The sequence below is a fragment of the Cuculus canorus genome, chromosome 6 (genome assembly GCF_017976375.1).
Source record: "Cuculus canorus isolate bCucCan1 chromosome 6, bCucCan1.pri, whole genome shotgun sequence".
Classification (NCBI taxonomy): Eukaryota; Metazoa; Chordata; class Aves; order Cuculiformes; family Cuculidae; genus Cuculus; species Cuculus canorus.
This window is the reverse complement of record NC_071406.1, coordinates 25,254,189-25,277,283: the sequence shown is the minus strand read 5'-3', so window position 1 is coordinate 25,277,283 and position 23,095 is coordinate 25,254,189. Positions and strand designations below refer to the sequence as shown.

Sequence of the window (23,095 nt, the reverse complement as noted above, 5' to 3'; positions counted from 1 at the left end):
GAGATTGAGATTAGACATTACAAAGAAATTCTTCACGATGAGGGTGGTGAGGCACTGGCACAGGTTGCCCAAGGTGGTTGTGCATGTCCCCTCCCTGGAAGTGTCCAAGGTCAGGCAGGATGGGTCCCTGTCAACCCTAACCAATTCATGAAAAAAAACCCAAAGCATAACACAGTCAAAAATAAATCATTGTGTTATTCCCACACTGAAACACGCCATAGTAGCTGCAGTACAAAGGACAAAGAATGACAGAAAATAAGGTAGTCTAACATGTCATAAAATGACAATCAGTATAAAGAAAAACAAGAGCTAGACACATGCAAGGTAATTATGACCTGCTTCTATCTCTGTAACATAGACTTCGTAGAAAATGCCTTGGCAGCCCATGGAACTGAGAAAGGAAACATACAGAAATAGTCAAAGCAATATTTATCACAATATTAACACAGGGAAAAGAAGAAGAAGACCCCTTAAATCCTGTCCCTCGAAGGATTTAAAGTATTACCTTTGACATCTATAACTGACGGTCTTGGAGACAGCCGTTTACCCTTCTTTTTGAAAAAGCCGAAGCACATTAAACAGTAGAGATTTTCAGGATAGTAATTGTGGATTTGGGCACTCATTTCTACATAAATCCCCTTTAAGCAGTCACATTCTTCTCTATATCTGGATCTGAAACTCCTAGCTTCAGCCCTCAAAGCAGTCAGTAAAGACACACTCATAACAGACAGGTTTCATATCAACTCCTTTAAAGCCAGATAATGAGGAAAATCTGAAAAAAAACCACTTTGTTTTAAGACACAGACATTTCCTTCATTTAAGTAATAAACCCCTTGAAAAAGTTATTACCCTACACCAGCAGGAAGAACACCTACATGACAATACTTATACTGAAAATGGCATAACAAGCAAAACTCAAGGTTACAGTTTTGTGAAAATAATTTTAACACAAATAGCTGTGATTTCAATTTCTAAATAAAATACGTACTTCTTTAATGCAGAAGCAACCTCTGAACTATTTCTCCCCTCAAGGTTGCTTTCTCTGGGGAAAAATATTAAAAAGTCAACCTATACACTATATATACTTACTATACACTAAGTGGAAAGAAACACAAACATTAATTTTCAGAAGTTTAAAGCACCTAAACTTTGTAATCTCAGTATCTGTAAACCTCCAAATCACTGAGTGCCTGATCATGAATTCTTTATAGTACAAGCTGGTAAGCCATTTAGACACATTCCATTTCTAATTGTCTGATGTTAGCAACTCCAGAGATAACTCCGTAACTAGAAGTTATCACTTTTCACCTAAATACATGTAGTATGCTAATATTCCCTAAGTGATAAATAATATTTAAAAAAATTAAATTTATTTCAGATTGACCTCGTCGGAAGCAATTGAGTTCAGAGCCAGGTGCAGCTCTCATTCTCCTCCAGAAAGAATGATACGATTAGGCATTCCTGACAAACTCTCTCCTAAACATGGAAATTAAAATGTAAGAGTATCCAGATCTTTTTTTGAGTCTGACTGTATATGGATTGCTGTGATTTAGACACCAAAGTAACACTTTGAGAAATGACTTCTTGGCTCCAGATGCAAAAAGCATGATGGCATATCACTACATCGATTTCACCAAAACACATCTCAAGTTTTTTTGCTACAGAGTTTAGCACACACTTATATATAAAGGCTGATTTAACTTTAGCAGGAACACGTTATATAGATACAAAGCCATCATTCCAGCTTCAGTGACATGGAGAAACTCAAAATAGTGCTGAAGTCATTATATGCAAATTTTGTGCCTGAATATAATCATTACATCTTTTGTCTAAACAATCTTATCTCTGGCAGTATTTAAAATTATTATTTACTACTACGTGCACTGATCTGTCTCAGAAGTTTTTTTGCACAATGTTGAGTCCAAAATATTTTCTCTATACTAGCTGAAAGCCAGAAAAAGCTATTTGTTAATGCAACATGTACATAACACTGGATAAGCTAGCAGAAAACTCAATAAAATTTCAAAAAGCAGCACTAAGACAGCATATGATTCAAGACAACTCTCACTGCAATGTGTTTACTTCTCTGAACATCTTTTTTAATACTTATTTTTACAATTGTCATAAGTGTAATACAGAATACATTAAAGCAAACATTCAGAAAAAAAATGTACAAGCATGTGTGTGGCTGATATGTATAATGCAAACACTAGCTGCATGAAAAATCATCAGCTTTGAGCTGGTATCCGCAAACAATTGTACTTTATGAGCTATTCCATTCCATTTGACCCTGACATAATGGTTTATAAACTTCCATCTTATATACAGGCAATAGCTCGTATGTTTTTCCTCAATGTTTGGGCCTATTTTGATTTAGATAAATCAACATTCCAGAAATTTATAAGGAAATGTTCCATTCCATTCCCATCTGTCCTTTCCAGCCTGCTCTAAAACCACCAAGGTACTCATATACACAAACGGAAGACTAGTTAAATCAAATTAAAGAAGATTTGATTATAAAAGACAGATTTTGGTATGTGCTTGAGTGCAAAAAAACCCTGTACATTTGTTTAACAATTGTGTAAATCAAAATCATTAAGTGTCTTGCTTAAAGTGCTCTACAGCTAAGACCTAATAGACCAAGTTTATCCCTAAATGAATACCCCAAAAATCCAAAAGCTTACAATGCTAACTCTAACAACCTTAGGGACCAAGGTGCTAGTAGGCACTGTTATATCTATTACTTATTAATTATTAAGAGAGTCAGACTCCAATCTCACTTACTGTTAATGCAAATTTACACTGACGTAACTGAGAGCGGAATTCATCTCCTGGTATATACCATCCTCAATTTATATACAAGAGTCGCAAAAACAGAAGCTCCCTTTTGTATAAATATGTCATAAATAAAATATGTATAGATACAAATATTCATTACAACAGCAGCTTAATGGTCTAATATTTCAGCTCCTGCTTCTGTAATACTTGCTAAAAACACAACTTAAGTGAGTAGAGTAAATCTTAACAGTGCTGCAATAGCTACTTGCAGTGCTACACACCCCGGAAACAATTCATGCACATTCTGAAGCACTTAGTAGATCCTTAGAAGTGAAAGTAGGTAGAAATTTTTGATGCAAAAAGAATAAATAAATAAAAATTCTTAAATATCCAATGTTTGGTACAAATGCTTCATATTAAGTTATTTTTATACATTAGTTTAGAAAAATACACTTAATATTTCTGCTTTCATTGGCTAAAAATAAGGATCGGATTATGTATATCCTTGTTTTTAAAGAAGGCAATGTCCATTACCATTAAGCTGCTAGAGTAAACCTGCTAATGCCCATTCCCACAGCCCTTCCACAGGAAAAAAAAGCCATTGGAGGGCTAATCATAGTGCCTGGTGGATGACTTGGTACAAATCACCAAGAAGCCCATGGCACAATTTGTGTTTTCTCCAAAAAAATGAAATCTTTTTGCTAAAGTATATAACCTGCAGGTTTACTAATGTATCAATCAAACTTTCACGCTTATTAAAAAGAGCTACATTTACAAATGTGGATGCTTACCTGTTAAGCCACCATTTGTTCCAAAAAATGCACATTCAAACTGTGAAATATTAGGAAAATACTCTTGCAAATAAACTCTATAAAGATAAAATACACTTCGAAGATAGTTTTTATATTATTCTATAAAGTGCAGAGAAATCCTTCTAAAAAGGGAAATGACTACATCCTATAACAACAGTATAATTACAGCAGCCTTTGCATAGCGTTATTTTTAGAAAATTGAATACTTTCAGTTTCTTCAAGAAGAAAAGGATGGAAGAGTCTCTTCCAGTTCAGAGCTTTCCTTTGATACTGATCTATTTTCTTCAGGAATGGTTGATGATACCAGATCTCCATTGACAGCACTTCTAGAACACTGAGCAGATCCTATGAAGATATCAATAAGTATTTAATTTTCAACCCCACAATAAATCATCCAATCTCTCAGTTATTGCATTTGTTAACTATTTCCTATACATAAGCCATCAGTAGCATAATTACTCTGGACTTTTCCTGAAAGATATAAATCAATATCATGCCCAAGGATGATGGATATGAAGAATGTTCAGCTATAAAAAAAATTAATTACTTGACTTTACAATGATTGTTACATTATGAAGGACATTACTCTGTGAGGTGCAGATGCATTCCGTGTAGGGAAAATGAGACTTTTCATTTTTTCTAAAAGAACCAACACATTGATAAGCATTTAATTAAAATATTTCCTGTTATTATACTGAAATGGATCACTTATTGCAAGTTGAGTATTGCTAGGCTACCTGACAGGAAAAATATAGAGCTAAAATAACTTGAAAGCAGCAGAGGGAGCTTTTAACACAGTAAGAGAAGGCAACAACCAGAATCTGAGCTAGAAACTGGAGCTACATAGCAAGGAACCAAAAAAAGCTTGATATTAGGAGAAACACATGAAGACAAAGACTCTTCTCAGCAGTCTGGAAAAGAGTCAGACTGGTAACCAGCACCAGAAAGTCTATACTGATGTGCAACTACATTAGCCATGAGACACATCAGGATGTAAACTAAGTTTATTAGCTTGGGATACATGCTGGTCTACCCTATGCTGGTAGCAGATGAGGTGAAAGAGGTGGTCACCCTGCAATGTACGAGCATCAGAGAAGCAAGAACACTGTTCAGAGATGCAAATACTTGCTTCATGACAGAAGGTAAAGCATTAGTACCTCTTCATGCCTGTGTGGGCTTTCAGCAATGCAAAGGCCTAAGATTTTTCTCCAATCCAAGTGAAGCACTAGACATCCAAAAGGAAGCGAGACTAAAGAAGAACTAGTCAAGTTACAGTCTCCCTGACAGGAGTTAGGATGGAGTAAAAATGACAGCAAGATACAAAAGGAAAAACCACAGAAGAACTGGCTACTAACTCCAGAGGCCCAACTAACCAGGAGAGAACAGTAATCTGACTGTGACATTATTTTGTAATTTTGGGGTTGCTTTTATTTATTATTGGCAAGGCTGCACTCTTTCATAACAATGCTGTTCTCTACAAAAGGCAAACAGCCATTGAAATGAACCATCTTTCGCAATGCACTGGGTGGAAATTACCCCTTGCCACTCACAGGGGTCACAGAAAGGAGAATTCATTTTGTGACAACAAGCAGGTGGCCAACAACAATACTGTACACCACTTACCACAATGTTGTTCATGTAAGATTCTATTAGTGCAAACATCCCTTTTCTGATTATGTCTCTATTTTATCTTGCCAGTAGTTCCACTGCTTTCAATGCAACTACTCCAGCTGTAAGAGCCTTTCCAATATGAATGAAAGCCAGCAGAAGTCATCCACATAAACTACATGAATGCTTATATTTATAATACAGGAATCTTGCAACAAAAACTTTGTCTGACTAGTAACACTTTTTCCCTTGTGCTGAAATCAACACTAGAGCAGCTGCTGTAAATAAGCTAATAAACTGTACAGAAAGATGGAAAAGAAAACTATCCCTCTTCCAAACTTACTCTGAGAATCTTCAATGGAAGTCTCACTGTAAGATTCTGTATCTGAGTATGTTCTTCTGCGTCGCTGTGAAAATCGGTGAAGGGATGAATTTGATTCTTTTACAGAGTGATTATTCCTACAAAAGAAATTATATCTATTAGTAAGCAAAATCTGTAACAATTCCCACAAATCCAATGTATTTTACATTTAAAATAAATTTGGTGCTTACATTAAACTGTTAGTATTGATGTTTTTCACTACACTAAAATTGGCAGTCAACAGAACATTCTTAATTTTCACAACTATAAAGCTTGAAAACTGAATTGTGTAATGTAATCTATGCATGCTGAAGAAATACTTTTAAGAATCTCAAATATTGACTCAAAAAGAATGTTAGCATTTCAAGCCCTATGTCTAATTTCATGAACTTGTCAGAATAAGTAATTTGCATAAAATTTCTAGCATGAAGAAATTTTTTACAATGTATTAGAGACAGCAGCTGCATTGTTAGTTTTCAAAATCAGATCAGTTTAAACTGTTTAATTGTTTTCCCCAAGTGAATAATTATTCTCATATTTTGATTTTAATGCTGGCAGGTTCAGGGAGGTTTTTTGAGACATAAGAAAAAAGCTTAATGAAATAGAAAACTACCTTTCTGAATAGCAAGGACCAGGGTGGCTAACTGAACGCTTCATCTAGGGAAAAAGAAAACAAACAAACAACAAACCACACAAAAAATGTCATAAGCTACTTACAAGAATAATATGCATAAATACATTTTTTTTACTTTATTTACAGTCTCTACAAAGAGGGAAGACAATATTTTTTTCTTAAGCAACCAGTTAAAAATCTGAATTAACTATATAAAAACAGATTGGCTTGCCATCAATATTAAAAGTTACAGAGCACTCACACAGGAAATAGTTTACTATGAAAAATACTGCCTTGTTTCTATGTAATTCATTTTCTCTTGCTCCAGAGTTACTCATAGAGCTATCTGTTAATTACTGTGATGTACAGAAATATCAAGAGATTTTTCCTCTACCAAATGCCCTCTTAAATCCCCCATTACACAGGAAAGCAAAATCCTGCCTCTCTTGATTCCTTGTGGTTCTTCTGATATCACTGTCAAATTTCTATGCATATCCAAAGAAACTTATTGACTCAGATCAACAATGATCACTTTTGTAAGTAAACTGATTGAAGATAGAGACACGAGATCCAAGTGCAAAGAAAGGGCAACAAAATCCCACAATACACCTTGGAATCTATACATATGACCAAGACGACATTTAAGATGATTCCACATACATTGTCCTTTTAAGGGAAATTACCAGCAGTGGAGTTATGCAAGTATTATCTTTATCATTATTTATCGTTTTGTTAAATAAGGGCATGTTAGATTAATACAAATATTTTTAATTATATACACTGAAAGATATGCTATCCTGCTGAAGTGCTTCAATCTACAAGGCACTAAGCAAAAGGCAAGGTTATGGAATCTGTAAGATCAGTGTACAGCTAACATTCTGAAAAACAAAGGACCAGCTGAACAGAGGAAAAGTTAAACTTCATTCATTTAAGACATACCTCATTATAGGGTCTTGACATGTACGATAAACTACTCAGATTATGTAAAGGCTAGCACACAAAGGGTGGGAATAAATAATTATTGATTTATATTTAGGACCACTACTGATCATAACAGAGTCAAGATTTCAGCTGTTGATATCAGAGCACATAGTAATAGCATAGTCTCCTGTCATTCTTCCCCCCCATCCAACCAACAATATGACGCATAAAAAATAGTATTTCAAAATGCCTAAACCATTTGGACAGGTGACGGTGACACAGGAGAAACTAAGGGATCAGGGTGAGGCAGCTGGAACATTTCTGGCTTAAACTTGGCATTAGCAATCTTCACACATTCTTCGAGTGTTGTGATAAACGTATTACATGTGGCACTAAGCAAGGAAGAGGCTTCATTCATGTTCTGAAAATAAATCAAACCAGAAGCATAAGCAAGAATAAAGAAACTGAGAAGATGCAAATACAACAACCACCACCACACTCACACACCCAAAGTAAGTTCCCTTCTTACTATCAAAAGCTTCCCCTTCACATTTTATTTAATCAAATGTACACCTTCCAATGTGGTTAATTTAAGCAAACAAACATGACAGCATTGTCTTTCTGACATCCGAATTTCCTCAGGGTATCAGCCAATGCCATAACATTTCCACTGCAAAGCTTGCAGCAGAAGATGCAAACAGTTTTATCACTCCAGTGCGAGGAGCCTACTGGTCAGTTCCATCTTGCTGTAAACTGTCAACAACTTGCTGTGTTGTGACTATTTGTTGACCCCTTGCTTTGCCCTAAATAGATAACATTACCCACAGTCTCCCCAAGAGCGTCAAGAATGAATCCATGCATGCTTTCCAGTACTAACTATCATTAAAAAGCAGAAATACTAGAATAATTTTACTTGTGCATATTTAATACTAGCTTTTACTGATAAAAAAAATGGAATACTCTCCTAAATAAGGAAGTAAAGAATGAACAAATAAGATTTTTTCAACTCCTCTGCCTACAACAGAGATGCAAACCAAGGCAAATTATTGCATAACTCAGCAGTTCTTCTGGTCTTTTAACCAAATGAATCAACAACACAATTGCTTTCCAATGCATGTTACAATTACAGTGAAATCATCCCGGTAATTTATGCACGTATAATCACTGATAGTATTATATTCACACAAGCAGGGAAAAATTGACCTTAGGTTAAATCTCCCGACATTAGGGAGGCAAAAAAGGTATAAGATGTGAACAGAAACTTGAGGTGTACTACATAATTAGGTTTATTATATAACTAGGTTCCCTAATGGCACTCTAGAAATTCTATACCTCAATACTGGGAGGAGAGCAAGTCTCATCGTGGTGAACAAATTCTTGTATTGTATGAACTTGCTGCATTAAAAGATCACAGTAGAGACGAAGCTCGGACATTTTGGTTTTAAGAGATTCATTGGTCTCACTTATTTCTATAAAAAAAATAAAGGAAATATGAATTTATTGCATTCAATGCATGTACTTAATTTTTAAGCACTTTTCATTTAAATATAAAGTCAAAAATTCACTTAGACGTTTCACTTAATTTTGAAGAAAATGGGATACTGCAGGGAGTCAAGAACTGCACTTGAAGGAGACAATAGTTAGTATTTTTTGATAACTAATGCTAATTTAACAACCATTAAGAAAGGGGTACATTACTAGGAAAGATAAAATTGAAATCCTTCTTAGCTGCAATGTAATACAGAATAAAATTAATAGATGAAATTTACACCCACCAGAGTGTCTGGAAATAACTACATTTAGCCACTCAAGACAAATAATAGAAAAAAAACCAATAGTAACCGTAAAGAATCAAAATACCAGAAATTAAAAGGCTTCATCATAGCTACAAACAGTATGTGTGTTTTTGTAATGACAATAAAGAAGCCAAATTACCAGCAACTAAGACAGGTGTCAATGGAGTGACCTCCACTTCATACATCAAGGGGGAATTTACCATATGGATGACTAGAAATCATTATGATCTATATTAAAAGACAGTAAAACTGACTTCCTACCACAATATTTGCACTATCATTATCTGAAAAAAAGCATTCGAAAAACCAGTAAGGTTGTATATGCTCTAGGTAACATGCATACCTTTTTCTTTTTTTGTTCTGGTATCCGCTAAACAGGCTTTTGCACTTCCCAGAGCCACCAGCCACCTTTGCCTTTCAGCTGCATTAACTGCTTTCACATAGAAATGTTGTTCCCCTGGGATGATAAGCTCCATTCTTGTGTTGTCTGTGGCATGCACTTAACGACAGAAGAGAAAAAAAATCAATTTTGAAAATAAAATGCAACCTTAACTCAGTAACAATTATTCATCAAATACTGATCAAATTATTTTAAAGTGTTTATTACAATCCCATAGTAATACAGGAAGTCACAATGTACCACTGCTAAATAAGAAAAAGCCCAAAGCTGCTCAACCCTCTCCCCAGCATGCCCTTGAGTCAACAGGTAGTAAAATGAGACACAGAACAGTGGCCAGATTCAAGTACAATGGGGTTCCCTTTCTGCACTAACAATACACTGCATAAGAACTTTTAACAACTGTTATAGAATCATAAAATGGTTTGAGTTGGAAGGGACCTTAAAGATTACCTCCTTCCAACCCTGCTTCCATGGGCAGGGACACCTCCCACCAGACCAGGCTGCCCAAGGCCCCATCCAACCTGGCCTTGAACACCTCCAGGGATGGGGCATTCACAGCTTCCCTGGGCAACCTGGGCCAGTGCCTCACCACCTTCATTTTGAAAGATTTCCTTCTAATGTCTAATCTATATCTTCCTCACTCCAATTTTTAGGCATTTCCCCCCCATCCTGTCAATACATGCCCTTGCAAAAGGTCCCTCTCCAGCCTTCTTGTAGGCCCCCTTCAGGTACTGGAAGGTTGCTATAAGGTGTCCTCAGAGCCTTCTACTCTCCAGGCTGAACAACCCCAACTCTCCCAGCCTGTCCTCTACAGAAGGCGCTCCAGCCCACTGATCATCTTCGTAGCCCTTCTCTGGACCCATTCCAAAATTTCCATATCCTTCTTATGTTGACAATTCCAGAACTGGACACAATACTCCAGATGTGGTCTCACAAGAGCGGAATAGAGGAGCAGAATCATCTCCCTTGACCTGCTGGCTATGCTTCTTTCGATACACTCTCATGAGGTTCACACCCACCCACTTCTCCAGCTTGTTCAGGCCCCTCTGGATTACATCCTGTCCTTCTCGTGTGGCAACCACACCACTTCTCTTGGTGTCATCTGCAAACTTGCTGAGGGTGCACTCAATCTCACTGTCTGTATCACCGATGAAGATACTAACCAGCACTGATCCTATTATGGACCCCTGAGGGACACCACTTGCCATGGATCTCCATCTGGACACCAAGCCATTAACCACTACTCTGATTACTACCATTCAACCAATTTCTTACTCATCAAACAGTCCACCCATCAAATCCATCTGTCTCCAATTTAGAGAGAAGGATGTTGTGCGGAGCCCTGTCAAAGGCTTTACAGAAGTCCAGACAGATTTCCCATGTTCCTATGATATGTCTACCCCATCACAGGAAGCCACTAGGTCAATGAGGCCTGGTCTAATCATGGCAAACCGAAGAGCTTTGTTGAAAGGACAAGTATATAGAGAGGACTAGGCATAGTCTCCCATCTAGATGAAATATGACTTCAGGTCACAGAGTCCCAGAACCAAATACTGAGATGGACTTTGCAGTCTATTGTATTTAATATATCTTTAACTGAATACTCTGCTGAGTTTCATGTTGTCAACCGCAGTTCCTCCAGAACCACTCCCCACTAGCCATGGAGGCAGAAGGCAGCACCAAATCCAGATGTTAACTATTATCTTTCCTTCACCCAAAGGACAAGATGACAACCAAAATGAACAAACTGGAATGTCCAAAATATGGTATCTTCCACTTTACATCATGATTTCACCTACACCAAGGAAATAGTAACAAAAAGGAATTACCACATGAAAAATACTTAGTGGCCCATGTAAAATAAGTCCCACTTTTTAATATACAAATACCCACATCGTAAGTCCAGTCATCTGCGGGTATCTGGAAAGAGGCCAAGAGCTCAAAGTAATGGAGAGTTAGACAATGCCTTCCCATCAGTCAAGGAGGTTGACCAATAGCTTAAGATATACTAAAGCAGCTCCTAATAGCAACAACAGCCTGGAGAAGAGAAGAAGAGGAGGCTGACGGGAGACCTTCTTGCTCTCAAAAACTACCTGAAAGGAGGTTGTGGAGAGGAGGGAGCTGGCCTCTTCTCCCAAGTGCCAGGGGACAGGACAAGGGGGAATGGCCTCAAGCTCCGCCAGGGGAGGTTCAGGGTGGACATCAGGAAAAAATTTTTCACAGAAAGGGTCATTGGGCAGTGGCAGAGGCTGCCCAGGGAGGTGCTGAGTCACCTTCCCTGGAGGTGTTTAAAGGATGGGTGGATGAGGTGCTGAGGGGCATGGTTTAGGGATTGATAGGAAGGGTTGGACTCAATGATCCAGTAGGTCCTTTCCAACCTACTGATTCTATGAAAAGTAAAAATCATTCAGGAAAACAAAAGACTAAACATCTCTGGTTTCTAAGAATCTCCCTTTTTCGTGTCACTGCTGCTGCTCTTCTGAAAAAACAGCATTTATGAATCATCCCTCTTACGATCAAGGGTAAGAGACTAAGTGGTAAAACTAAATACCTAGCTGAGGTAACTTCACACATAAGCCACAGGCACACAACTACTTAAAACAAAAAGGACTATATGGTGGGTTCTAAAATTCAAAACAGAGCTCTAACTGTCAAAAATATTTTGTCACTATTTCACAGTTCACATTCATTATTATTTGTGAACTGTGAAACAATCGCATTGGACTACAGACAAACAAAAACAGATGAGGAAAAACTTATGACATGAAATGTATGTTGGGTGATCTTTTCTATTTCCCTGGAAGCTAAAACTTCCTGAAGCAGAAATCTATCAACTCTTACCTTTTATTTCACATACAGACATCTTTATACTTCCTTTGCTGCCTTTGCAAACATCATCCTGTGAATCATAGTATGACAATATCCCATTGTCTAAAACAAACCACCGAGGCTGCCAACCTAGAAAGATCAAAAACAAGAGAAAGAAAGTTTAGTCTAATGACTAAATTGCAAATCAAATTCAGCTCTTTAAATGTGGAAATTTTTATAAACAATGCAAACCTTAAACTGTTCATGTAACACAGCACGAAGTAAATGGTCCACGCAGTCTGAAGACCAGAGCCGCTCTATAACCAAGTCGGTATTATGTGGATATTTCATTCCAGCTCTTTTTGGATGCAAGATCAGCAGTATTTCGGTTTTCACTATATTTCATTCTAGACCAAAATTAAATTTTAATTTAGCCACCAAGGAACCTCATTTTGAAGGCTGATAAATTACAGGCCTCTGGAGAGCCATTCTCATTCAAGTATATTTTTCAGGTAGACTTCCCTAAAGCTGTAGGACCTTATTTGTATGACACAAATAAACTACTGATGTCAAACTGATGTCTCCTCTGGCTACTGCATTTCTCTAGTTCACAGTTAACTACTGACACATCATTTTCTCTGAAAGCAGACCAGCTCCATCACTCAACAATTTAATGTCAGGCATTGTGTGGTCAGCTGAGACAAGGCTTATACTCCTAGACTCATTTGAGAGGACAGCATACATCAGCATACATAAGGTTTTGACCAGCTCTGCATAAGTAACATTATATAACGATCTCAAACTTCACTACAGCTACTAAAAAGAACAGTTTATGCAAAGACATAAATATCTGTGAGAACTCCTTGCAGTGCTACACCACATAGTAAATTATTGTAATTTTTTTTGATTCAAGTATATTAGTATGCTTTTCTTTCTCCTTAATTTTTTTTTCTTTTTTTTAACAGCTATTTCATAAATCTCAAAACTCACTGGACAAGGTGCCCTAATTTCTAATACTACTAAATACAAACCATTTTGCCTAGTAAATCACCTTTGTTTCTCAAAATAGCATAGAATTAAAATATTCCAGTAGAGCTCAACAGTGGTACTGCCCCACTACAGTCTGGGTCAGCTGTAGAATAGAAGCAGATTATCCCTTTATTTTACAACTCATCACCAAACCTTAACTTCCTACCAGGCTTAGGGTTTGGAATGGCATAACTGTGTGCAGAAGAACTCGACACACTTGGTGAGATGACTGTGTCATCCCTGGTGCTTACCAACTGCTATTCCAACAGAGCAAGCTGCAGCCATCCAGCACAGAAGGCTTAACCAGGTAGCAGGCTCTTGAAAAATCAGCTAATGACTTCATACTACTCACATTAAGTCATTATAAGTTTTAACAGGAATTCAACTTGTTAAGACCAGGCCCCATTGCATCATGTCACAATTCCATGATAAGGAAATAATAAATTCTAACTATTTTTTCTATTTATTAGCTGTAATGGTAAGTATCTCTCTCTTTCAAAATGCAGAGTGATAACTAATAAGCAGATCCACCATATAAAAACAGAATGAAAAAAAGTATAAACATACCAACTTCCACAGGAAATATTTTAAATTGTATGGGCACATCACAACTTACACTAAGAATACGCAGTCATGAAGTAACTGTACTGAAGACCCTGACCTGTAAAATGCAGCTCAGAAATGTAAGGGTGTTATTTTCCTTGCTACGCTGTGTGGCAGAATACTAACTCTGTGCCCCCCCCTTATGGCCTTAGGGCATGCACGGGTGGTGTCAATGTCCGTCTCAACAGTCAGATTCTGATAAGAAGGGACCCTACATGGATGATTGTTCCATTCTGCTGGCATTGGGAAAAACAAAAGCAAATTATTTAAAAGACTCCAAGTGTCTCGTGGAAGCAAGCTAGAGGACAAAAACACCTCTTCTGATTTGGAGTTGGGCAAACAGCATGTCCTATGTTTGACAAAACATGTAACAAATCTGTACTTCACAAATTCTTGCGCATGTACATATCATTTGAGGGCAACATAAATACAAGGCTGTATTTCTAGTTTGCTTTCACTGAAGGAGAAAACCGGTTTTTACAATGCTTCAGCAATGATAACCTCCTTTGCTGCTTGGCTACTACTACCATTAATGACAAGTATGACAGCCTATTTCTGGCTACAAAAACAGACAGTAGAGTAACAAGAAATTTGGTAGCAACATTTAAAAATTTTGCTACTATGATCAGATTTTTCAAAAATTTGCTGACCTCCTATATTCTGTACACAGCAGGAAATTTCTGACACACTAATTTTGAAATGCAAGAGCAGATGCTCTCCGTTGGCCGGCACACATACAAGGAAGGGTTCTACAGTTTTCTATTTTAGAGGGCTACTGACTTCTAGCAGAAGTCAGCCACGTATTGATAAACAGTCTAGAGTGTGTACAGGATTTACATTTGCTGTTGAGTATTTACTTATTAAATAATAGGATTCAAATGGGATGTTTACATCACACACCACCAGGGCTTGTTACCTGCGACCTTTACTTCTGGCTACAGTAACAATTTCGGTCACAAAAGTGAAAGTTACAAATTCCAAATTCCATTTTATTTTGAAAAGAAACATATTCATTGTTTCTTTGATAACCGCGATTTTTCTCATATGTTTTCTCCACATTTATTACGAAGAATTGACAAAAATATCTTATCAAGTATCTATTTAATTATAGTACAATTGTTGCCTTTCACCACAAAGCCAGTATATTTATGCACATATTTGCTCTGAAAACTGCAGGATTATGCTCTATGCACTTCAATTCACAGTGAGTGCACACAGTCCTTGCAATGCACCCCACATTTTATAAACCCTCCGAATTGAGTTTCCCATCACTCCACATTCAAAAGCTACATACACTGAGGCAGAACAGCACACGTGAAGTACCAAAGAACGAGAGGGCAAAGAACATATTGACAAAGCAGTTAAACACGACGCCTGATTAAACACGGTGTATGATCCAACACCAATCTGCTCTGGAGGCACAATCGGTCCTATTAAGGATCTGAAACGTTTCACCTCTCTTATGAGACCCCACCTGGAGTATTGTGTCCAGTTCTGGAATTGTCAACATAAGAAACATATGGAGCCATTGGAATGGGTCCAGAGGAGGGCTACAAAGATGATCAGAGGTCTGGAGCATCTCCTACAGAGGACAGGCTGGAACAGTTGGGGTTGTTCAGCCTAGAGAGAAGACGGCTCAGAGAAGACCTTATAGTGACCTTCCAGTACCTGAAGGGGATACAGGAAGCTGGAGACGGACTGTTTACAAAGGCTTGTAGCGATAGGAGTGGGAGCAATGGGTATAAACTGGAGAGGGGCAGATTTAGACTAGACATAAGGAGGAAATCCTTCACTGTGAGAGTGGTGAGACACTGGTACAGGTTGCCCAGGGAAGCTATGGCTTTCCCATCCCTGGAGGTGTTCAAGGCCAGGTTGGATGAGGTCTTGGGCAGCCTGATCTAGTGGGAGGTGTCCCTGCCCAGGGCAGGGGGGGTGGAACTATATGATCTTTAAGGTTCCTTCTAACCTAAACTATTCTATGACACTACCGACTGCCCGCTCCCATCTGCAGAGAGATGTGGTATCTCTTACAGCAGAGAAAGAAGCAAACAAAATCCGATGGTAAATACAGGTATTTGGTGAATTTCTCTTTGCAGCCCGCAGGGCTGGGCTCGGGGCTGGGTCGGGGGGCTCCCAGCGGGAACGGCGAACGATGCCCCTCCGACAGCTCCCGGGACTCCCCGCTCCCCTCCAGCCCCGCCGCCCCCGCGTACCCGCCAGGTAGTTGGTCCACTTGTACAGGACCCCCTCCATCGCTCAGAGCCCGGCGCCGGGCCGCATCCTCCTGCTCGGCCGCGGGGATGGGGCGCTCACCTCCCGCTCCCGCCGCCGCTTCCTGCGCCGCTCGGCTCAGGCGGGCCCCGGCGGCCCCGGCGCCGCCACCCGCCCCGCGGGGCGCTCCGCATCGCCCAAGCGCGCCGCTTCCGCCCGACGCTGCCTCTTCCGCCCGACGCTGCCACTTCCGGCTGCCGGTTCGGGCCGCTGCTGCCACTTCCGGAGCGGAGGGGCAGCCCCAGCCGAGTGCCACGCCGGCAGCGCCATGGGCCGCGGGCTGGCGCTGCTGCTGCTGCCGCTCGCCCTGCTGGCGGCCCCGGCCGAGGGCGGCACCGAGGAGGAAGTGAAGATCGAGGTGCTGCACCTCCCCGAGGCGTGCAGCCCTAAGAGCAAGAAGGGGGACCTTCTGAACGCGCACTACGACGGGTTCCTGGCCAGCGACGGGTCCAAGTTCTACTGCAGGTGGGGTCCTCAGGGCACCGGGAGGGAAGGGGTGCGAGGCACGTATGGCGGGAACCCCCCTCCCCTCGGCCGGGACCCGCTGCTCCCTGGTTTGATCGCAAGGGGCTGAGCACAAAGCGTGATCAGCATAAAAGCTCAAGCTCTTGAATACTCTGTGAAACCGAGTTTTACTCCGCTTATTAGAGCCAGAGAGGTAACGTGATTAGTAATGATCAACAAGTTAACAGTAACAGCTTTAAAGGGAACGCATCTAATCGTTACTACACCAGAACTGTGGTAATTAAGAGAGCTACATCACCAGTTGTCCCATTAGCCCCTGGGGAGCCCCCTTCTTTTCTCTCTGCGGTGAAGATTTGGAGAGCTTTGACAACTGGATCCTACACTCAGGTGAAGTCTCCCACCATCACTGCGAGGGACCCAGCTTTTATATCACTGAATAAACAAATTACCTCCCCCAAAAAATGCAGGGTCTCTGGCCCCAGCTGCTTATTGGCTCTCTCTTTTTCAAGCTGTCTGCACCAAGAATAGCACAGCACAGTTCCACTGATCATAGCAATGCAAGAGGTTACAGATTAAACACTACACATAGCAATGCAATACAAATAATCCATGGGTCACCTGTATCACCTGTTGGTCAGGTCCTGTCACTTCATGCACAGCATGGCCACACCACGTTAGCATTAGTAATTTCACCCAGTGCAAAAAGTAGTTGCTATTAAAAAAAGTGGAATATTTTGATTTAAGCTTAAAGTAAAGTTTTTCATCCACATAACTATATTTTGAAAGTTACACAGAACGTCTCTCTGGTAGCGTGTTTTTTTTATAGCATGGGTTTTTTTCAAATAGTGTCTTTCCAGACACTGTTACACTCTTCATTCTTTTGTCAACGATAACATCTTTTAAGTATGATCTGTGCCAAACAGATGTGTCTTCTGTAATCACCTCTGTCTGCAGTGTTTCCCCGTGTCAAATGCAAGGTCAGACAGAGAGCTGCAGCCAGCTCCAAGTTGTCAAGAGATTTGACTGTTGTGAAGTTCATAATGACATTTAAATTAATCCCTGAAAAGTGATAGAATATGCATAAGAGTTGTGGGAAAAATTATATAGATGCATGTAAGTGGAAAATATATTCTGTAACCAGTGTTTGTTTTGCTGCACGTGATTGATGGAGCTCCCTCACGTTGCCCAGGCCTGATAAAGGATGCTTGCTTTCTAGAACTCCGAAATGAGTCTTGGAGAGTTTATTTGTTGGCATTTTCAGTATCGCCCCATTTCAGCCTTTATTTTGCCTCAGCCAAGTGTTGAAGGATGTAGGATTTATCTAGGGTCAAGAGGGAGCAGCACTGAGGTAAGCTGGTAACCAAAGCTGTGCTTGAGACTGGTGGATGTCATCATCGAAGGAGACTGACTGGGAGAGTTGCTGAGAGCCTGCATCCCATGCTTTGCATGGAGAACCCCTTTGGCACAGCGAAATGAAAATCCCACCACGTTATCACCTGGCTTGTTCAGTGCTGTAATCTGTGCAGGAAAAGCTGTGTTTGGAGGAGGAGCTCCTGGTAGGGATGCAGAGTGACTGTTTTAGACAGAAATTTAAGTACAGCCTGTGCTTCTGCATAGTTGGCATTGTGCGGGGCAGCCGCATTACGCTAGTGATTTGCAGTCTTTGTGCCCTTTTCACGTTGCTGCTTCCCTCCTCGGTTTGTGCTGCCTTCCTCTTTCCCCTGATACTAGCATTTAGGCATTTGCTTTTTCACTTTGTCCCATCCATCTGACTTCAGCCTGTTTCAGCTTTGTTTAGCTTACTTTGCACAGAAACCATTGTACAAAAGCTTTATTTTTACTGTACCTTACTTTTAATGGCTGTGCGTCATAGTAGTGAGGCAGGACTCAACCTGTGCAGAACTACAGAGAAGAGTCTTCTACTTCTTTTAGGTACCTACCTCATTCCTTACCCATATCTGAACAGATCTTACAGGCAATGGCCTAGTTTATTACAGAATCTTGATTCGTTTTTCCCCATTTGTGTCACTTAGGAAAAAATAAATTCAGGATAATCTAACAGTACCGTTTTACTTGCCTTTTTTTTTTTTTTTCTGCCTGTAGAAGTGACTGATTTTGGAACATAACAGTGTTGCCCTCTGACTTTTGAGCTACATGCTGCTTTGTCACTGTTCACTATAGGTTCCTTGCTGAGGACACCTCATATGACCACAATCTGGCTGAAAGCATTGAATATCTAAAGTGAACAGAGTGGTGTGGGAGCACACAGTTCTGTAGGCAAGATTGCCAGGTTCCCCCAGCACCCACCTGCATGCTGTCTCATCCCATCCTACAGTGATGTGGACTGCTGAAGACACTTTTCCTTCCTAGCAGTGAATTGCTCCCAGCACTCTTCCTCTTGCAGGCTTCCTGCAGCGGCACCTCGTTTCTGGCATGCAATATATATTACCAGGAAGATTGGAAGTTTTTGTAATATGTTAGGGTTTTTACTTGTTTGATTTCAAAAAGAGGTTGTCCGTTATGCATCTCAAGATTTGACCTTAAATTAATAGTAGCAGAAACAGCATTAATACTTCATACTCTCACACTCTAAACATTCTGGTGTTTTAATAATCTAATTTACACTTTTACTGACTGCTAATTTAAAGTTATTTTTATATAAAAAGGATTAAAATACTAAACTTGCTGTTAATCTCTCACAATTCTTTTTAATAGTCGGACACAAAATGAAGGTCATCCAAAATGGTTCGTTCTGGGTGTTGGACAAGTCATAAAAGGGTTAGATATTGGTATGATGAATATGTGTCCTGGAGAAAAACGGAAAGTGACCATTCCTCCGTCATTAGCATATGGACAGCAAGGATACGGTAAAAAAGTATTTAATACTGAACTTTGTCTTTCCTCCATTTTACCCTTCCAAACATACAGTGTTGTAAATCTCTGTAAGAATTGGTGCTCCGTTACGTTTGGAGGCACTGAAGGTGCTGACCTGCTGTGCAGTCTACTCCTCCTCATTCCTGTGCAGTTTAAGTAGTCTTCATCATAGACCCACACCTGTGCCTTGCGGTTTGCATTAGAGTTCAGTGCATGGCACATGATGCGTTTCTCAAAGTGTTGCCATAATACAAAAATGATGGCAAAAGGAAGATCTTCATGACTTGTATCAGCATTTTTTGTCTTAATCTGTTATATTCATATTTGGTTGCTGTTATTTGACTCCTACCTACTTAGCATTTTAATGACATTCTGCATCTTCTAAACAAAATGGAATATAGTCCAGTGCATGCCACAGAATTAATCTAAGTAGAACTGGTTTGTTTAAATTCCTGCTTATATTTTGAATAGTTAATGGATCGTCACATTATGTAATAATTGCATCAGAACGACGCGTGAAATCTGATTTGAATTTATGATGCTTAAGTGTGCATTCTACTTTAAAAAAGTTCCAGTGAGAGTTTATGCAGTGTTTCAGCGCTCCTGATTGTAGATGACTTAAATTCAACTCTGTCCAGGGTGTAGTGGTTTCTGTGAAAAAGTAGCTCCTGCTCTATAATAATTGTTTGGTAGTGATACTATGTCAGAATTGCATGCACCAGTTTCATCTTTCGTATAATTGCATTGTAGCCAGTAGAGTTTAGTAGGAATAAATTTTTCCCTTGAGCATAATGTTGTCTCATAACAACAAGAAAAAACAGTGACACAAATAAAAGTATGTTCTTTAATGCTAGTGTTAACTGTTTGTTCTAGGGAGCACTTCAAGAAAGTATTGTTTTCCTACAGCACACCTGTCCTCTGTCTCAGCCTATTCCTGCATGCTGGGGAAGATGCCTGCCTAATCTTGAATTAAAAAGATGCATGTGGCTTTCTAAACCTTTACATGTCTTTCCTTTGTTGGTATGTATCTTTGTAAACTACTGGCACTGATAGTATTGTATCTTTCCTTTGAAATATTGTATCAACCATTATTTATATTAAGATATAATTAAAACTTATGTTTAAATCTTGTAAGATTAAAATCTTTTGAACTTCTGAAATTTGTCATTTTTACTATGGATGTTTTAGATAAGAAAGTCAAGCAATAGTTTTGTTTACCTTCTGCGTAAAAACAGAAGGTTTTTCAGTTTTTCTTGAGTTTATGAAGGACGGGCACAAGCTCAAAATTCTGTTAGAAGTCTGAGGTTGCTCACTGGCTTTGGCTATGAATAGAAGCCACTTGCATGTTCACATTTTAATTACATACTGCATGATTTCATGATGCTTTTTTTGGCACTACTTTTAGATCTCATTAATTTGTTACTGTCTCTCTTCAGTTCCCATTTTTTGCCAGATGCGTAATACATTGACCTGTGTTTATAGGCAGTGGTATTTTTACATTAGGTATCAGAAAATGCTTTGACAAAGCAGTAATGAAGTCTAACTTTTTTTTTTTCTTCAGAGACCCCACAAAATATTCCAGTACTTTGAGGTTTAGGGTTGTGTAGGTTTGGGTTTTTTTTTTTTTTTTTGTGAATGAGGGGATTTGCATTCTATTGCTTCTTTCTAATGAGATGTATATTTTAAATACTATTTTATATAAAGTCTGTCAGATTGCAGATATGTACTGAAAGGATATGTCTTAGAATCAATCTTTCAATAAGCCCCATCATATTACAGTACATGAAGGAATGACAACTTTAGAAATACTTGATTTTCATAACACAAACCTTTCTCTTAATTTTTAAAAGTACCTGAATTCATATGAACAATATAATTTTGTTTCAGGGAAGTATATTGTTTACAGATCTCTCTCAAAATCATTTATCCAGCACAGTCTGAACAATCTTCCTGTCTAGCTGCATAACATTTAAACCCAGAGTTTAAGCTGAATACTAAAAGCTTTTTGTAATTAAAAAAAAGACATTTTACCAGTGAATTTATCATAGATGTGATCTCTGACCAGAATGTCTGATTTTTTAATCCTTTTTTTACTTTTTTTTATAGCACAGGGCAAGATTCCACCCAATGCAACATTGATCTTTGAGATTGAACTTTATGCAGTAAATAAGGGACCTCGCAGTGTTGAAGCATTTAATCAAATAGACAAGGACAGTGACAAGAAACTCTCTGAACTTGAGGTAATAGGATGTAACTAATTTGGAATTAATAATTTATTAAACTATAGGTATAGTTGCATCAGTGTTACCTTTACATGATCTGCCTCTGCTGCAGTTCATCATGTGAAGCTTCTGTGTGCTGACACAAACTGAACTGTGCAATGTTAAAATTCACTTTGATTAATACATTGGTATCTCTCTGACTTTCTGGGAAACAAATTTTAGCCATGTCTGCACTGGAGCCGCATTATGGTACATATGTACTCCAAGTGTTTTTGACGATAGAAAGCCGCAATGATTGGAGTTTTTTCTTTCTTTCTAGATAAGCCAGTATTTGAAAGAAGAATTTGCAAAAGATGGCAAAACACGTCATCCCTCAGTCCATGATGAAGTCTTAGCTGACATATTTAAGAAGAACGACCATGATGGAGATGGTTTCATATCAGCAAAGGAGTACAATGTGTACCAGCATGAGGAACTCTAAGTACTTTAAAAAATTTTTTTGACTATTTTCTGGATGCTGAATTTTAAATAATAATACTTTGCCACAGCACTTTTTATATTTTTTTTCATAGTGACATCTTTTTATATCTCCTGAGGTGACTGTAAAAATATTGGGTGTAACATTCAACTAATAAAATGTGTTAGATATTTCAAAAGAAAGAAATAAAATTCGAAAACACCATGATCTATTATTAGTGGTTTCTGCATCGTGTCCTAATCTGCAGTACTGCTCAGTAGTCTTCTCGTTGTGTAAATTAGTGATGAAAGTAATTATTTCTGTCTTACTAAACACGTACAAATGGTTCCAGTACCCATTGACATAGTTAGAACATAACTTCTCAATCCTCTGTAAAATAAAAGGGTAAAACAGAATCCCTGGAAGGTAAACTCCGTTCAGCTTCTGCAGGCTGCTAGGGTCGCTTCTCAAGGAACTGCTGTTTGCAGCAAATTTAATTATAAAAGGCCTTAAAATGAATGAACACCATGTATGGAATGTGAAGATAAAAACATGAATGTTTTTAAAACAATTTAAAATAACTCCTCAGATGTAATATTAACATGAATAATTTGGTGTTCGTGAAAGGCAGCCTTTTAAATGCATTTTAAAACTTTGGCTTTGTAAAATTACGAAGTTAGGCAGTTTACTCAGCAGCACCAAGTTAAAAATCTAGACTGCCGTGATTTACTTGGGTGAGGTGAGAAAGAAATAGCAGTAGTTAACTGGTTTGGTTATGCAGTGTCATTGTAATACTTGTGTAATATACTTGCCACTTCTTTTGTGAAAAGCAATGGCTGTATTTATTTCAACATGTAGTAATAGGCTGTACACAGGTGACAGTGGGAACGCAAGTGAAAAACATGGGTTATCCTTAAAATTATTCTAAAATGTAGAGAAACGTTATTTTAAATTGTTTTCCCGGTTTAAAATAGCATGGGGAGAGCTTCAACAGAATACTAATAGCACTCACAATGTCAGTGTTGGACACAACTCCGTAGTGCCCTCTGGTGCTTATATTCTCAACAACACAGACTT

The 23,095-nt window shown here is 38.8% G+C and overlaps 2 protein-coding genes across 4 annotated transcripts; one reads left to right on the top strand and one right to left on the bottom strand.

The window, feature by feature from the left end:
- Positions 1-178: 178 nt before the first annotated feature.
- Positions 179-16,170, bottom strand: PLEKHA3 (pleckstrin homology domain containing A3). 3 transcript variants are annotated; one of them, XM_054069701.1, is made up of 8 exons: positions 16,043-16,170; positions 12,131-12,247; positions 9,233-9,388; positions 8,426-8,562; positions 7,350-7,514; positions 6,173-6,216; positions 5,542-5,657; positions 179-3,935 (listed from the first exon to the last, which is right to left on the bottom strand). In XM_054069701.1, exons 2-8 carry the CDS (start codon positions 12,150-12,152, stop codon positions 3,808-3,810), a joined length of 768 nt encoding a protein of 255 aa, XP_053925676.1. In that variant the 5' UTR covers positions 12,153-12,247; positions 16,043-16,170; the 3' UTR covers positions 179-3,807. The 3 variants fall into 3 exon arrangements, with proteins under 3 accessions (XP_053925676.1, XP_053925674.1, XP_053925675.1); XM_054069699.1 differs by having other exon boundaries at positions 15,943-16,148; XM_054069700.1 differs by lacking the exon at positions 16,043-16,170 and adding an exon at positions 12,350-12,503.
- A 19-nt stretch (positions 16,171-16,189) lies between these two features.
- FKBP7 (FKBP prolyl isomerase 7) lies at positions 16,190-22,187 on the top strand. The gene is made up of 4 exons (XM_009555683.2): positions 16,190-16,465; positions 19,181-19,332; positions 21,446-21,579; positions 21,881-22,187. The coding sequence occupies exons 1-4, from the start codon at positions 16,269-16,271 to the stop codon at positions 22,040-22,042; spliced, it is 645 nt and encodes a 214-aa protein (XP_009553978.2). The 5' UTR covers positions 16,190-16,268; the 3' UTR covers positions 22,043-22,187.
- Positions 22,188-23,095: the final 908 nt, after the last annotated feature.

What these genes read in the sequence shown, in the direction of transcription:
- PLEKHA3 (XM_054069699.1), bottom strand. Translation starts at nt 15,982, where the DNA reads ATGGAGGGGGTCCTGTACAAGTGGACCAACTACCTGGCGG. An exon ending in GGTCCTTGCTATTCAGAAAG is followed by an intron (nt 5,658 to 6,172) that starts GTAGTTTTCTAT and finishes TTTCTTTTGTAG; the next exon opens with GAATAATCACTCTGTAAAAG. An exon ending in TTCCATTGAAGATTCTCAGA is followed by an intron (nt 3,936 to 5,541) that starts GTAAGTTTGGAA and finishes ATATCTTCATAG; the next exon opens with GATCTGCTCAGTGTTCTAGA.
- FKBP7 (XM_009555683.2), top strand. Translation starts at nt 16,269, where the DNA reads ATGGGCCGCGGGCTGGCGCTGCTGCTGCTGCCGCTCGCCCTGCTGGCG. An exon ending in GGGTCCAAGTTCTACTGCAG is followed by an intron (nt 16,466 to 19,180) that starts GTGGGGTCCTCA and finishes TCTTTTTAATAG; the next exon opens with TCGGACACAAAATGAAGGTC. An exon ending in AGAAACTCTCTGAACTTGAG is followed by an intron (nt 21,580 to 21,880) that starts GTAATAGGATGT and finishes CTTTCTTTCTAG; the next exon opens with ATAAGCCAGTATTTGAAAGA.